At 39.5% G+C, this 15,270-nt stretch overlaps 1 protein-coding gene across 2 annotated transcripts in view; it reads right to left on the bottom strand.

The window, feature by feature from the left end:
- KIF13B (kinesin family member 13B) overlaps nucleotides 1-15,270 on the bottom strand; it is a 174,141-nt gene that overhangs the window by 87,902 nt on the left and 70,969 nt on the right. For both annotated transcript variants that reach the window (XM_081136639.1, XM_081136638.1), the window contains exons 11-13: nucleotides 9,271-9,483; nucleotides 7,581-7,691; nucleotides 3,583-3,717 (exon numbers count right to left, since the gene is read on the bottom strand). In XM_081136639.1, the coding sequence (XP_080992765.1) occupies nucleotides 3,583-3,717; nucleotides 7,581-7,691; nucleotides 9,271-9,483 (459 nt within the window). The remainder of the gene's footprint in view (nucleotides 1-3,582; nucleotides 3,718-7,580; nucleotides 7,692-9,270; nucleotides 9,484-15,270) is intronic.

The raw sequence follows: 15,270 nt of genomic DNA, 5'->3' as shown, positions 1-15,270 counted from the left end.
CATTATTGTACACCTGAAACTAATATAGTGTTGTATGTCAACTGAAATTGAAAATAAAAAAAATTACTTAAAAAATAGCTGATAAGCAAAAGAGCTCTCCAGAAAGATTTGGTGGATGATCCAGAGGCATGACTGGACTCAATCATACTATGCTCCCATTTCTGTAGTTTAAAAATATGTATCAGTAACAAATTTCAGAGGGAAGGTGGGGGGTGGAGAAAAAGATTAATCAAAGAACTTATATATGCATATATGCATAACCCATGGACAGACAACTGTGTGGAGAAGGCTGGGGGGGGGGGGGAGGTGGATGCCAGGTAAGAGGGGATCAATTGGGGAAAAACAGAGTGTGGTGTATCTGGCACCATACATCTGTAATACTTTCAACAATAAAGATAAATTTAAAAAAATATGTATCGGTATAAATCCATATACATACATATAAGGATAGATCCAGAGGATGCAGATAAAAATACCAAATATTAATTGTGATCATCTCTGTATGTTTGATTTGAATGCTAACCCCTCAACCCCTTCTTTTTCTAATATGTTTTTGTAAAGCTTTTATAGGAGAAAAAAGTGTATTACACCATAATGTTTTTAAGGTGAGGGGAGCAGCTCTTCCCTCTAGAAGCTTGGCTTGTGCTGGAATAAATCTCCAAGTTGACCTCAGAAGTCCAGGCAGACCTCGCTTCGCATGAGAGTGCAGGGCCATAAAAATAACTGTGCAAGGAGATCTTACTAATCAACGGGGAAAGCTCCAATTATTCTGTGACCTTTGAAAATGTCTGTAAAAACATTACATATAGGTACAGGGAAATGAAAAAATAGTAAAACATTTATTTAGCATGCTGCATTGAAACTGAAAGCATTTTATTTCTTTGTAAAAAGCTTATCCAGAGTTGTCTGAACAGGGCTTGCCGTCTTCTCAACACAGTTTACACTATGAGTGAGCTTATTTTCCATGCCTGGCAAACTGTCCCACTCCTTTCTAAGCTTCTATCGCTTTATTCTTTGTGCTTTCAATGTCGCAAAATATCTACAAGGGTTCCGTATCTGAGTGTTTGGAATCACTCCCTTCAGACATCTTTATTCCAATCATCACAACCACTTTCATTATTTACCTCGACAAATTCCCCCTCACTATGTTCCTCTGGCTGTGTAGCTAGAATCTCACAAACAGAGGCAGTGTCAACAGCATTTACCAAATCGTGGTAACCAGAATTTTTTGCACATCAAAACTATGTAAAGTAAGTTTTTATTTCCCTTACTTGCAAATAAGTTGCAGAGTTCTCTTGTGAGTTATGTTCTACCTATGGCTTGGTCACCATACCTTACCTCTGCCAGTTCTGGAGGGAACAAATAAATGGAGGATTCTGTTCTGGAAGAAAACCATGCAACTTGGAACTAGAAAGAACATTAGAGATATCTTACTCCAGTGCCCTTATTTTACAAACGGGATGCCCAGAGTCACCCAGAGATGTGAAGTCATCTGCCCAGCATCTTAACTGACTTGAGAGCTTGAAAGCAAGAAAATACAAAACTGTTCTCGGACTGAGATCACCCTGTTGAACGTGCCTGGTCAGGGGTATACTCTCGTGGTGGGGTGAGCTCGGAGGGCGAAGCAAGCGCACCGCCTCCAGCCCTGCGGGAACTGGGCTGAGCCCGCAGTCTGAGCGGCCCGACAGCCCCGCACAGGAAGCACTCTGACTACTCTCCAAGTCTTTAAACAGCGTCTCTGTTTAACTTTCCAGTTAAGGAACAGATACGAATCAGGTTTTTCCTTGTCGGGTGCCTGCGTCTGTGTTCCAATGTGAAACTCGCAGGCGGGAACGAGAAAGAACTGCCTCTGGGGAGCAGACGGGGCAGGATGCGGAGCCCCGACCAACACCGCATCCCCAGCGGGCGCGCCGCAGCTGGAATCCAAACGCGCTGCCACCGCTGTCCAGGGGCGCGTCAGGAACGCGAGGGTACATCTTTCCCCAACGGGCAAGAATGCTAGGCACGGGGTACCACAGAGAGTGTCAAATATGGGACTAGTGTGCGGAACATTTTATATTTGCATAGCGCTTCTGTTTACACAGTGCTTCTATATATGCAATCTCACTTACTCCTCACAGGAACTCTGTGAGGTAGCCAGACAGAGAAAGCCACCTCCATTACAGAGGACGCATTTGCAGAGGAGGGCAAAGGCCTTGAGAGCAAACATCTGTTGAGCAGTGATATGGGCCGAAACACAGGGCAGCCCCCTGCTACTCGGCGCTGCTCCCACTCCAGCGCGGGACCTGGGAATGCACACGACTGTGTGTCAAAGACACGACCTAACCCACAGCATAATAAAACATGGTATTCAAAATTACACCAAGCACTTATCCCGGGATATCTTTGATAAAAACTGGGAAACTAGCCAATGAGTCATGAATTCTTCAGTCTCTTTTGAAATAAAAATACACAATTCTCTCATTTTAAAGCAGTTTCCAACTTTATCAGCTCATTATCTTTACTTTCCTAGTCACCTTATATTATGAGGATGAAAAAATTTCCTCCTGCCCTGGCTGGCGCGCTCAGTGGTTAGAGTGCCGGCCATGCACTGAAGGGTCGTGGGTTTGATTCCCAGTCAAGGGCACTTACCTGGTTGCAGGTTCAATCCCCAGCCCCAGTCTGGGCATGTGCAGGAGGCAACCAATTGATGTATCTTTCTCACACCAATGTTTCTCCCTTTTTCTCTCCCCCCTCCCTCTCTCCCTTCCACTCTCTCTAAAAAAATCAATGGAAAAAATATCCTTAGATGAGAATTAATAAAAATACATATATATTTTTAAATTTCCTCCTAATATTTATTAACCCCCTGCTAGAATCATATAGCCCACTGTACGATTCCTTTATGCTCTGGGCTTGACAAAACAGTTTTGGGTAGAGCCTCATAATTCATGTAGTCTTGGGATTCAGAAATTTGTCTCTTGTCTTCCTGATGTGTCCCACTATTTATAGCTTTCAATGTACATCAGTATTTGTTCTTTTCTTATTCCACTCTCTGACCCTTCCAGTCTCTAAGTGACCTACTCTCTCTCTTTATAAGCTGATAATCCAAGCTTTTAAATTTTCCTAAGAGTTACTAGAAACACAAATTTCATAATAGGTGGTCCTATGAATATCTCTTTCTTTAAACATTTCCACTTGTAAGCTAACAAACCACTCACACAAAGGAGGGCTTCATATAAACCACAAAAGCTTCTGTCTACTAATGAATCAGTTTTAAGCCATTCCTTATGCTTTAAAGTTACCTACTTAACTCCCTGGTATAAATCACATTAAATAATAGAAGCTAAACTACTTAATTTGTTAGAAATAATATCAGAATACCATTTTTTATGTTACGAGGTTGAATGACATCACTCAAAAACTAAAAAGGGAAACTATTCCAGAAACCCAAGATTTTTCTACACTTCAGCTTATTCAAATAAAAACAACTGGCTAATTCATTATTCTGAATAAGCATGGTTCCCCAAGTTTAAAAACAAAATGTTGTGAAACACTGCTCTATTTCAGAGCCAGAAATAGTAGCAAAACCTATTACTTCACCTTCAAATAGTAAACCAGAAGTTCATTCAAAGCAGGATCTGCATTCAGATTAACAAGGAAACATTTATCGTCCCCAACTTTAATTCCAGAAGATTGAAGAGATATTCCAAGACTCTCAAGTTGCTTCTGTCGCTCCTGTAAAGGTATCAGAGAAGTATTAATTCCACAGCTATTGACGCAATGAGATATAAAAGGTCGTTTGTTAATTAATGAATAACTTTATAATTCAAATGTTAGCTTAGGATGTGGTATTATAGATTAGTGTATTTTTTCTCTTTCTGAACTATATAATGTTCTTTTATTTTGTTAATTAAAGCTTTTTTATTTTGAAAAATATAGCCATTACAAGTAACAACTAAGTATACTACTGAATTCTCAATTTTCATTCTTGAAAATATCTAACATCTTGAATTAATCTTTCTCATTTCTGTATATATGAGCAAATGTACGTTTGTTTTACTCAACTGTGATGTTTCTAAAAAGTCAAGTTTTCAATACACTCTCCTGTGTGAAACCTTAGTGACTCTCCAGCCAGGATAAAAGCCAAACTCCCTCCACAAAGTCCATAAGGCCCTGCAATCTGGCCCATTTCTCATTTACTCCCATCTTCACATCTTGCCACTCTTACTTTCAAAACTTGGACTGCAGTTATATGGAACATCTTCCAGGTCCCTGAAAGTATGATGAATGCTCTCTTTAGCTTAAGAGGTTTTACACCTTTGTGTTCCAGCTGGAGCATACTTGTTCTCAGGCCTGGTAACTGTTTACCTGCCCATTTCTCTTTGCGGGCATGAATCCTATCCATCCACTCTGTACTCTTAGCACAACGCATAACACACAACGTATAACACACATTGGTCTTATAAATGTATCAAAATAAAACTTGCATATACATGCAAGACCTATTTTCATAAGGATATGAACTTTTCTTTTTCTGTGCCTACTGTCTCTGAATCCACACAATTTATGAATGTATGTATACAGGGGATACATTTGAATCTTGCAATCGATGCTCTGTAATTAAGGTATATGAACTGGGGCAGAGAAGGGTTTCTTTATTATAAATAGCAAGTAGTAATGAGTCATAGCCACCAAGGACCTTTGGTTCTGGGGAAAGACAAAACATGCTAAGTCATTTAACTAGGGCCACCCAATACATTTGCAGTATGCTTAAATCACAGCTTCAGAATTTTGCTGTTTCTAGGCGTACCATCATATTTTATATGGCTACTGCAACCTGGTCAATACATTGTGCAGAGAAGTAGACTATTACAAAAGTAGGGATATTTTGGTTCTGAGTCTTTGAATCAAGTCTATCTTCTAACAAAAAACACTACAGGGCACAGTCAAGCATGGCTCAGCGGTTGAGCACTGACCTAGGATCCAGGAGGATCACGATTCGACTCCTGGTCAGGGCATATGCCCGGGTTGCAGGCTCAATTGCCGGCCAGGGGCGTGCAGGAGGCAGCCGATCAATGACGGCTCTCTCATCATGATGTTTCTATCTCTCTCTCTCCCTCTCCCTTCCTCTCTCTGAAATCAATAAAGATATATTTAAAAAAAACCAACACAACACTATGGGGTTCTTTCAGAAGTTTTGATTGATTTAGCAGAAGACATTAGAGTTTTCAGCATTTAGTTCTAAGTAATTATTATCCTTGATAAAGAACCATATTCCTAAAATGAGGAAAGCAATTCTGACAAATCTTGTGTAGTCCTTTCTGAGGGAAGGCTCTTTTACACAGGAATTTTGGTAGGAAATTAAAGAATTATTCAAATAATGAGAAGAAACATACTTGCTGACCCCAATCATCTCCAGGTTTTGATTTCACATAAGTGTGCATTTCTTAATGAGAACAGAAAAAGTGAAAATAAGGACCTTTTAGTATCATAGATATGTCACCGGGCTTAGAAATGAGTCGACTTGAGTTCTGTTTGTTCACTCAAAAATATTATTGAACACACACTTGAGAAACAGAAAGATACTGCCTTTTTTCTTGAGAATCTTACTCACTCATTAGGTAGTAAAACTGTACACAAAAAAACTGAACAATAGTAAAGTATTACATGACTTCAGGGTAAGAAGGGTACAGACAGATGCCATGGACTTCAATGGCAGGGATGACCTGTGGGGCTGGCACACTAGAGGAGGTATCACAGAGCACAGACTTCTGGAGAGCCCGAATGACTTGGGACAGACATATGAAAAGTCCTTCAAAAAAGAAATTCATTTAACTTAGTTTACCCAGATGTTTTCAAAGTTATCTGACCATGGACCGTTTTTATCCCAGAAGACTTTACTAACAATTTCTGGCTATACTACCAGAAATACATTTGGGGGAATGTAAGTCAATTTTGGAAAGAGGTCAGTGAGATGCAGTGAAAGAGAAGAAAGCTCAGCAGCACTGAAGCCTGGTGGCTCAGAAAGATAAGGTGTTGGATAAAATCAGGCACAGTCCCCAAAAGGGACATCTGAGAGAGGGAGAGAACAGCTAGGTAAGGAAAGATGCTAAAGATAAGATTCGCTAGCGCAGCAATCACACTTAGACCTACCCTGCTTTGTATCAGCAAAGCAATCCAAGTACAAGAGCACTTCAAAGTCAATGTTTTATTTTTGCAGAGCTCATAGGCTCACACAGATTAGTTCCCAATTGAACAATTATCAGAATGACATAGTTCAAGAAAAACAAAAAGTGAAATACGTGATGAGAAATAAAGTTTATACCCTGGTGTATTCTCTTCTCTGTAATTTGAGGGATAGGCTTTAAAATAACCCAATGTGGTGGTATAGGTAAAATAACGCTGGTCATATATTGGTCTTCAATGAAACTGGGTGATAGGCACGTGTGGATTTATTATACTCATCAATTTTGAAGCTGGCTATAATAAAAAATGTTTTAAAATGGACTCAAATCCTAGTCCGCACTACTATAAATATAACGTATATGTCCCACTACATAAGAGTAAGTGGTGTCCTACAACTTCCGATGTACAGCTTGGTTCTGGACAGCACATTCAGAGATGGGATCTACTGGCTGGCAAAAGAACTGGCAAGTTCTATGTATCTGCCAATTCAGGGAACAGCTGAGAACACTAGAGATTTTTAACTTAGGAAAGAAGGGGAAGAAGCAGAGGTGACTTTAAATATCAGGGTGATAATAGCCTCGCAGGGCTGCTGGGAGGCTTAAATAAAATACTGTACTGAAAAGCGCTTAGCATAGGCCCCAACACACACGTGTATCCAGTAAATACTGGCTATCATTATTGTTGGTTATATATACAATTGGGACGCTTTTTCTCTTAGCTTTGGAAGAACAAACTAAGGCCAATGAGCAGAAATAAAAGATTTCTATTAAATAGGTACTATTAGAGCTGTGCAATCATGAAGACTATTTGAAGGGGCACCAAGCTCCACGTTATCATACATATTTCTAAAAGAGAGGCTAATGAACCATAAACAGGAAGCTAAGTCCTCTATGACCTAGTTGGACATTTCAGGATTTTCTCCAAATGCTAATGTTTCCACCCTAAGATTTCACAGCTCTATCTATCTTAAATGTCCTAAAGATTAGAGAAAGTCACCTCAGATTTAGTAATTTCATATTACTTTTACTGAGTTGTCATATGGAAGCAAGAATCTCACAGCCTTATATATAGCACTAATAATTTTGTGGTTTGGGTAAGTTTCCTTAGGTCTAAAATGCACTTAATATAATTGGGTGTTCAGAGCCAGAGGCTACAAAGTAGCTATTTATTAAAGACATTTTTATGACCCTAAAAAATTATTTCTTACATAATGAATAATTCATTATAATTGTGTCTTTTTTTATCCTTCAAATAAACTTTGTAAAGTATAAACTCTTAGTGTTAGATTCTTATTAATGGTGCTAGATTTGCCATTCTCAAAGCAAAAAATCAAAAAGAACCAGAAATGCCATCTGAGAGGCCTGGCACAACTGCCATGAAGTTTTTCTCTCTCTAAATCAGAAAACACAAACCTGGGCAATCTCCTCAGTTGTCCTTAATTTCTCTTCCCAGGTCACAGTCATTTCCTGGATTAGCTTCTCTGATTCTTCCAGCCTTTCTTTTAGCTCTGGAGATTTCATCGCCTATAAGCAAAATGTTTATTTCATGAAATGTCTGTATGAATCATTGAAAAAAGGATTAATTAAGATAAATCCAGAAAAGCAGAAGTAACAATCTGCCACCTCTCGGCTCTATGGCTCACTGGGGTCTCTGATCTACCTAAGACTTAACTGGCTGCCACCGACACACAGCAACCCGACTGTGTGGGTCCCACAAACAAATCCAGTTATCCAGGATGGGTTTGAAAGGAAGACAACTTTTTCCTTCTCCTCTAACCTACTGTCATTGTGAAGATCTAATTACGTTTAAGGAGATACAGTTCAGGCTATCAAGGGCTTATTTTTTAAATCCCAACCAGTCATATATCTAAAGTCATACATGATCCATTCTAGTCTTCACTGAGGACTTCAGGTATTCATACAAGTACATACAGACTAAGTCTTTACCTGTTGCAAACTAGATGGTGTTATTAATATTAAGAACACAGAAACACAATTTCAAAGAATCTTGATGAACTTTAAAATTATTCCTATGAAAACAGGATAAAATTCAACAGGCAAAAAATATGATCAAGATAATGGTTTTGACCATGTATTTTACCAGTCTACTACCAGAAAACGGGCTATGACAAAGACGAGAGCTATGGTCCCAGCCCCAGGGAAGAGTCCCACAGTGCTGGGAAACTGTGGGAACAGAAAGGCTAATTAGAGTAGGAATCGTGATTCTGATATTTTATTCCTCTTTTGACAAAAGGCTGAGCATTCAGTTATAGGTGAGAACTGTGTAGGTTTCAAAGTCAGTAATGAAAATGAATACATTATAGAATGTTCAAAAAATACTGGAAATAGAATACCAAATAGATGGGTACTGCTGGTATAAAATATCTTTTCTACAAACAAAATTAACCCACAACATACAAAAAGTAGATTATTAAGGTGTGAAAGATCTCCGTAGGATTTCCATTCTGGCCTGGCCGGGCGTGGCTCAGCGGTTGAGCATCCAGGAGATCGCGGTTTGATTCCCGATCGGGCACATGCCCGGGTTGTGGGCTCGCAGCCGATCAGTGATGAACCCCTCATCATTGATGTTTCAACTCTCTCTCTCCCTCTCCCTTCCTCTCTCTGAAATCAATAAAGATATATTTAAAAAAAAAAAAAAAAGATTTCCATTCTGACTTCAACCAGTGAATAAATGATACAACACAGGCCTGTTAAGATTCCTCTTCCAACTGGTCTATGCCCACTCTCCACCACTTTCTGCGCTAAAATTAAATTATATACATTTTTCAAGTGTCTCTCCTACTCTCCCTCATTCTATTATCTCTCTTCTCTCATCTGCTGCCTGTAGTACAGAATGAAACATCCTCTCAATTCCTTCTATTCTTTCCTCTATTCAATCATTTAACACCTGTACAAACTCTCTAAATTTCAATTGTGACAATCTGCCTTCCTTTATTGCTCATCTAAAATCGCTCTTCCTGCAGGAAATTAAAAAATTCTAAGTGAATTACTCATCACGTATAGCCAAAGGGGAAGACAATTGAAGTTCTAGCTGTACTAGGTTCGCCTAGCCCCCGAGGCGCCGCTCCGCTGCGCCTCATACCTCTGCTTTGGTTAGCTGCTCTCGGAGTTTTTCCACCTCCTCCCGTAGGTCGCGGATAATTCGGGCGTTAGGGTCCTCATTCACCACGGCGTGGTTCACGATGTGCTTGGCGCGATCCGCGTACCGCAGAGTTGAAAGGGTTTCGTCATAGTTATCGGCTGCTGGGCTCACGGTAGCTACCATGGCTGTCTTGCTGTTACCCCCAAGACTGTCCTAGAGAAGGAGAAATTGAGCAGCATTTTAAAGTTAAAGAAAACATTAGATGAGAAAGTTGAAGTCAGAAATGGTGAGAGAACGTCCCAAGGTCAAACACGTATTTAAGGACAAAGTAAGGACTAAAACCCAGGTACACTGACTCCCTGTCCCATGCTCTTTTTTCTCTGCCAAGCTACGTTTCTGCAAAGGGAGTTTTGGTTTTTGTAAAAGGACAGAGAAATATAACAAGTCTACAATTATTTTAGTTTAATAAGAATTAATTTTAAGGCACTTTGTTCTCTTTTAACAGAAAACATGATGCCATAAGTCAGCAGACTACTCAGAATAAAAAGGAAATTCTTAAATGACTACAAAATATTCTCCTTAGAGGAACCAAACAATTGTGATATTATTTGTTATCTGACCAAAGAGTGATCACCTACATGTACTCCCTAACACCACGGACCTGGAATCTCTGAGAAACCTAAATAATGGCCAGAAAGTGTTTTTGTTACAAGCTATCAAGCACCTTGTAAATTTTTTAAAACCATAATTGTACCATGAAGGTATTTCATTTTATTCCCTGATACCACTTCAAAAACTACGAAAATGGGCTTCATGTTTTACACAACCACTTCCACAGTCCAGACAAGGGTGCTGAACAAAGGTACCCATCCTCATACTAAAACTGAAAAGTATAGTGAAAGGGGCTTTAGAATGGCCTCCAAAAAATTCAAAATACTACTTGCACTTGAGAATATTAAAATAACTAAATATAAATCCGAATTACAAAACTAGCCTTGGGAAATCAAGTCCGCCCCCCTCCACTTCACCATACAACGGCCGTGGCAGGCAGCCTCTGGGACGATTTCCACCTCCCGGTAGTAACACCCCTGTATCACCCCCTTGCCTTGAGTGTGGGCAGGACTTGTTTATTTGCATCTAAAACACAGAATACAGTGGAAGTGATGGCAGGTCACTTCTGATTATATGAAGATGGCAGCTTCTGTCCTGGGTGTTTTCTCTCACCACTGCCATGAGGTGAACCGTTCCTTTGAAGGGACCACAGGAATGAGTTTGGAAATGCATCTTCTGAAGCCTGCCAACCACTTAGGCAAGCAGATCCGACCCCCGTCAAGCCTTGCGATAACTGCAGCCCCAGATGACACTCTGATTACAGCCATGTGACAGACGCCAGCCAGAACCACTTAGGCCACACCCGGAATCCTGACCCATAGAAACTGTGAGATTAAAAAATGACTGTTGTTTCCACTTGTTATGGTTTAGGGGCAATATGCCATATAGTAATAGATAACGACTCATACACTAACATACCATCCCAGGATGGGAAGAATTACCCAAGAGAAGAAATTCGATACCCTCTCTCAGTAACAGAATATCGCTGAATATAGTCTCAAGATTAGAGAGAACACTCAAACAGGCCAGTAATGAGGAATTCATTAGATCACAAGAACGCCAGCATTACTTTTGGGCAGCATTAACTGATATAAAATTCTTACTTTTGAAGATACAAAGTTTTTCCAATATCTAAAATGTGTTCGAGCATCTGTGACCTGCACAATCTTTGTGTATAGACTTTACTTAGTACTCAGCATTGGTGAATTGGATTACTAGTACCCCCATTTTACCAATGAAAAAACAGAGGTTTGCTCTGACAAAGAAGCTTAAATACTCTGCCTAACGATCCAGAACTAATAAATTGAACAATATTCTAGTCCAACTGTATTCTGCCTGCAAGTCTAATTATTTCTGCTCCCCCGCAGCTACCCACAATCACATAGGAACCAGACAACACTTGGCGATAGACAGAGTTCAGACCTGAGGAATAAGCGAGGTGACCTGACACCTTCCCAAATTATTCTGTCCTAGTGCCAGAACACAAAATCATTCGCCGGGTGTCACCGAGAGTTCAACATAGTCACAGACAATATGTCTGCTTATTCAGCCATTACTGAAAATTTGGTTTTCCACAGAAAACACAGCTAAGATCATTATATCTTGGAAGGAAATTCATTTTGACTTGTGAAAAGGAAGGAACAATAATTCATCTGGGCTTTAGGAAGCAAAGGCGATCTCTGTGAAGCCCATACGAGTGTGCACTTCACTCCTCACTTCGAGATGCTGGCCTCACATTGCTGGTGCCCAGCTTTGGCCACGTCCAGAAAACTGTCAAGCAGAATCCCATGCACATTAATGAAATTCCAGTGCCATATAGGAATTACATATCAGATGGCAACTGGGCTCACCAGCAGCACCGTGGTGGGGGCTGCCCTTCAAGAGCCGCGCATTCTGAAGCCCAGCAAATGCTCCTGGACAAAAGAGGACGTGTAACAGTAAGTAGCAAGGGAGAAAAGCATGCACATTGTGCTTCAATTTGTGCTGAGAAAAGGAAGCCTGGCAAACAACAAATTCTTGATCTTTTAAAAGCCCTTGTACATAAGCAACAACGATATGCTTATGTTCAAAAATGGCCACGGGCCATTAGCAAAAAGGAAATGGCAACAAAAGGCCTGGCGCTTGTTCAAGGAGAAAGTATAAGGCTTCTTGTTTACTCTTTAATTGTTTAATTAGGCAAATCAACTGAGCTTTGTTTCCAATGGAACAACTGCAAATTAAATGGACCTAGGAAAGAAATTTAATTTTGGAAGTCAGAACTGTTTAAAGCTGAAAGAACTCTTTGAAGTCATTCAATCGAATTATTTCACTTTACAGAAGAGAAATTGGCACCCAGGAAGAATGATGACTTACCAAAGGTCATAACGCTAGTTCAGAGAAGAGCTGAAATTATTCATTCATTCAACTCTTCATGGAGTTTACTATCTAGAGGGTGATGCTGGTGAGCAAATACTGTATGATAAGAACTACAGTTGGGATAAATACAGCATGGTCTGGGAAAACAGAAAGAGCAGAAAGCCCAATCTTTAAAGTTAGGGAAAACTCCCAGAGAAAGTGACTTTGAGGCCTTCAGATGAGTAAGTATGACCCAGGTAAAGGGAGAGAGAGCGGTGTAGGAGATTCAAGAGAGGAGGAAGAACGTTCCAGAGTCAGAGCAAAGTCATGGAAGTCACTTAGCTGGAACTGATAATATCAAGAGCAAAAGATGGACAATGAGGAGTAGGGAGTGGTCAGAGTATGAAGGGCCTAGTACATCACAAGTCATTAAAGAATTTGGAGTTTATTGTAAGGGCTTCTGGACAGTTATTAAAGAGATTTAAGTTTAAGAAGAGTATTAATTTAGAAGGAAATCTCAACCTAACTGTAAAGAACAAAATGGACTAAGAAAGCTTGAGGGAGAGGTTTCAATCATCCAAGCAAGAGGTGAAAATTTCCCTTCATTATGTAAGTGGCAATAAGAATGGGAAAAAGTGGACGAATTTGAAAGATAATCATTATTGGAGCATTTGTTACCAGAAGGTACTTGATGTTAAGGGACCCACATTTAGAAGGTTACACAGAGAGGCCAAAATCATCTTAATACAAAAATGGTTCTCCACTGGCCACTTACCAAATGGTTAAGCACTCTACAGTCCCCGAGAGAAGACAACTCACGCCTGACCAAGTGTATCAAAGTCTCTCCAACACCAAGAGCACACCATAATTATAACGCAAATACAATGCAAAAAAAAAAAAAACTTTACAAAGATATTGCAAGTCTTTAAACGATGAGCAATTTTATGAGTTTAATAAAATTACATTGGAGAACACCAGAATCATACTAGGTCACACAAGGATCAGGGAGAGTTAGACTAATTAAGAATAGAATTAAAGAAGGCCCTGGCCAGTGTGGCTCAGTGATTAGAGCGTCGGCTCTAGCACTGAAGAGTCGTGGGTTCGATTCCCAATCCAGGGCACATACCTGGGGTGCAGATTCCATCGCCGGCTCCAGTCAGGACAAGTGTGGGAGGCAATCAATCGATGTCTGTCTCTCTGTCTCTCCCCCCCCCCTTCCCTTCCACTCTTTCTAAAAATCAATGAAAAAATATCCTTGGGTGAGGATTAACAATAAAGAATCAAGAAAAAACTAACAGGGACATAAAACATAAAAGCCACTTCAAAGCGGAGTGACTTGTGTATCAATGGATTTCTAGAGGCCTTCGGGAAACTGTTTAAACCCCAAAATACTTTTTGCAAAAATGCCCCTATTTAGGATCTTATTGCAAAAGTCAAACAAAATAAAGAAGGTCACATAGTTTTTAAGAAAAAAAATGACAAAAATCAAGAAAAGTATTCATTTTTTTTAGCCTGAGAATTTAGATATAGAAGTTACAATTTTAACCTATTTTACTAACCAGAAGATAAGGTGAACTATTTAAGAGAGTGTTTTGTTTTCCAAGTTCAAGCATTTCCAATAGTTTCTATCAATGCTTGGTAACAATCAAGCGCTTCTCCTTCTAATCAAAAGTAACCTTTGATATCCTTTTGCCTAAGCAAAAGAAGATGGGCAGCAAAGCCCTGATTCTAATCTTGTTTCTGTCTCCATTGCCTCATCTGTAAAATAGGAACACCATCATTTACCTCCCAAGGGTAACTGAGATAATGTACATGAAGCACTTAGCATGGTACCTAATTCTCCTAAAACAAGTTCTCCTGGCCTTCAGCCTATGGAACGGCCACTGAATAATTACCTGGGCCATTTTAACTATATCAACTAATGAAAGATATTTCCTACTGTTTATTTAAATGGGCTGAAGCAGCAACACTGAAACAACAGGACAATGAATATGCTGTCTTTTAAATCAGGCACATCCAGGGAATAATCATGAATGATCAGAAAATGCTTCTGTGGAAAGTTTGAGGAAGAAATATGTATCTTATTGAGATTTCTTCTGGAAATTAAACAAATGAGATTTCTAGGTTAATTATTAACTCATGAAGACCAAGTACAATTGGTAGTGAAAGGTTGTGTAATATCCCTTAAATTCAAGGGTTATTTAGAAGTGGTTTTTAATTATAAAATTTTGTTTGTTCAAAATTGAAACAGACTCACAGACACAGAGAAAGAACTGGTGGTTTCCAGAGGGGTGGAGGGCTGCGGGTGGGAGGCTGGGTAAAAGAGATGAAGGGATTAAGAAGTACAAATTGTTAGTTACAAAACAGTCATGGGGATGTAAAGTACAGCATAGGGAATAGAGTCATTAATATCGCGATAAAGATGTATGGTGCCAGGTGGTACTGGAAATATCAGGAGGAACACTCTGTAAAGTATATGATTGTCTAACCGATATGCTGTACAACTGAAACCAATAAAAAATAATACTGACTGTAAACGAAAAATAAAATTTAAAGTTTTTACAAATTTTTTGTTTGTTTATTCTTTTGTTTTAAATTTCAATTTTACTGCCTTTTGGCCAAAGGAAGTAATGTACCTGATTTTTTACTGTGGCAAATAATACTTAATAAAGCATGTTCAAATGGTGTGCAGAGTTCTAGAAAGTAAAACTGAACACTAGTAATCCTTTAAGAGGGTGTAAAAACTAGAAGAAAATCCCACTCCCTTTACAAACACAGTTCTCTAAACATGTCATGGACGAAGCCAAAATTGTGTCCTCTACTAAGCTACTTGGGGACATATGTTTAACTCATCTCTATATTCTCAAACCCTGGCACAGTGAGTAATAAGTGTTCAATACATAAGTCTTTTTTTTAATATATCTTTATTGATTTCAGAGAGAAGAAGGGAGAAGGAGAGAGAGAGAGAAACACCAATGAGAGAGTCCTTGATCGGCTGCCTCCTGCACGCCCCCGACTGGGGATCGAGCCCGCAACCCGGGTATGTGCCCTGAC

The sequence above is a fragment of the Miniopterus schreibersii genome, assembly GCF_964146895.1.
Source record: "Miniopterus schreibersii genome assembly, chromosome: 4".
Classification (NCBI taxonomy): Eukaryota; Metazoa; Chordata; class Mammalia; order Chiroptera; family Miniopteridae; genus Miniopterus; species Miniopterus schreibersii.
Note: the sequence above shows the minus strand (reverse complement) of the source record. Positions and strands in the feature narration are given on the sequence as shown.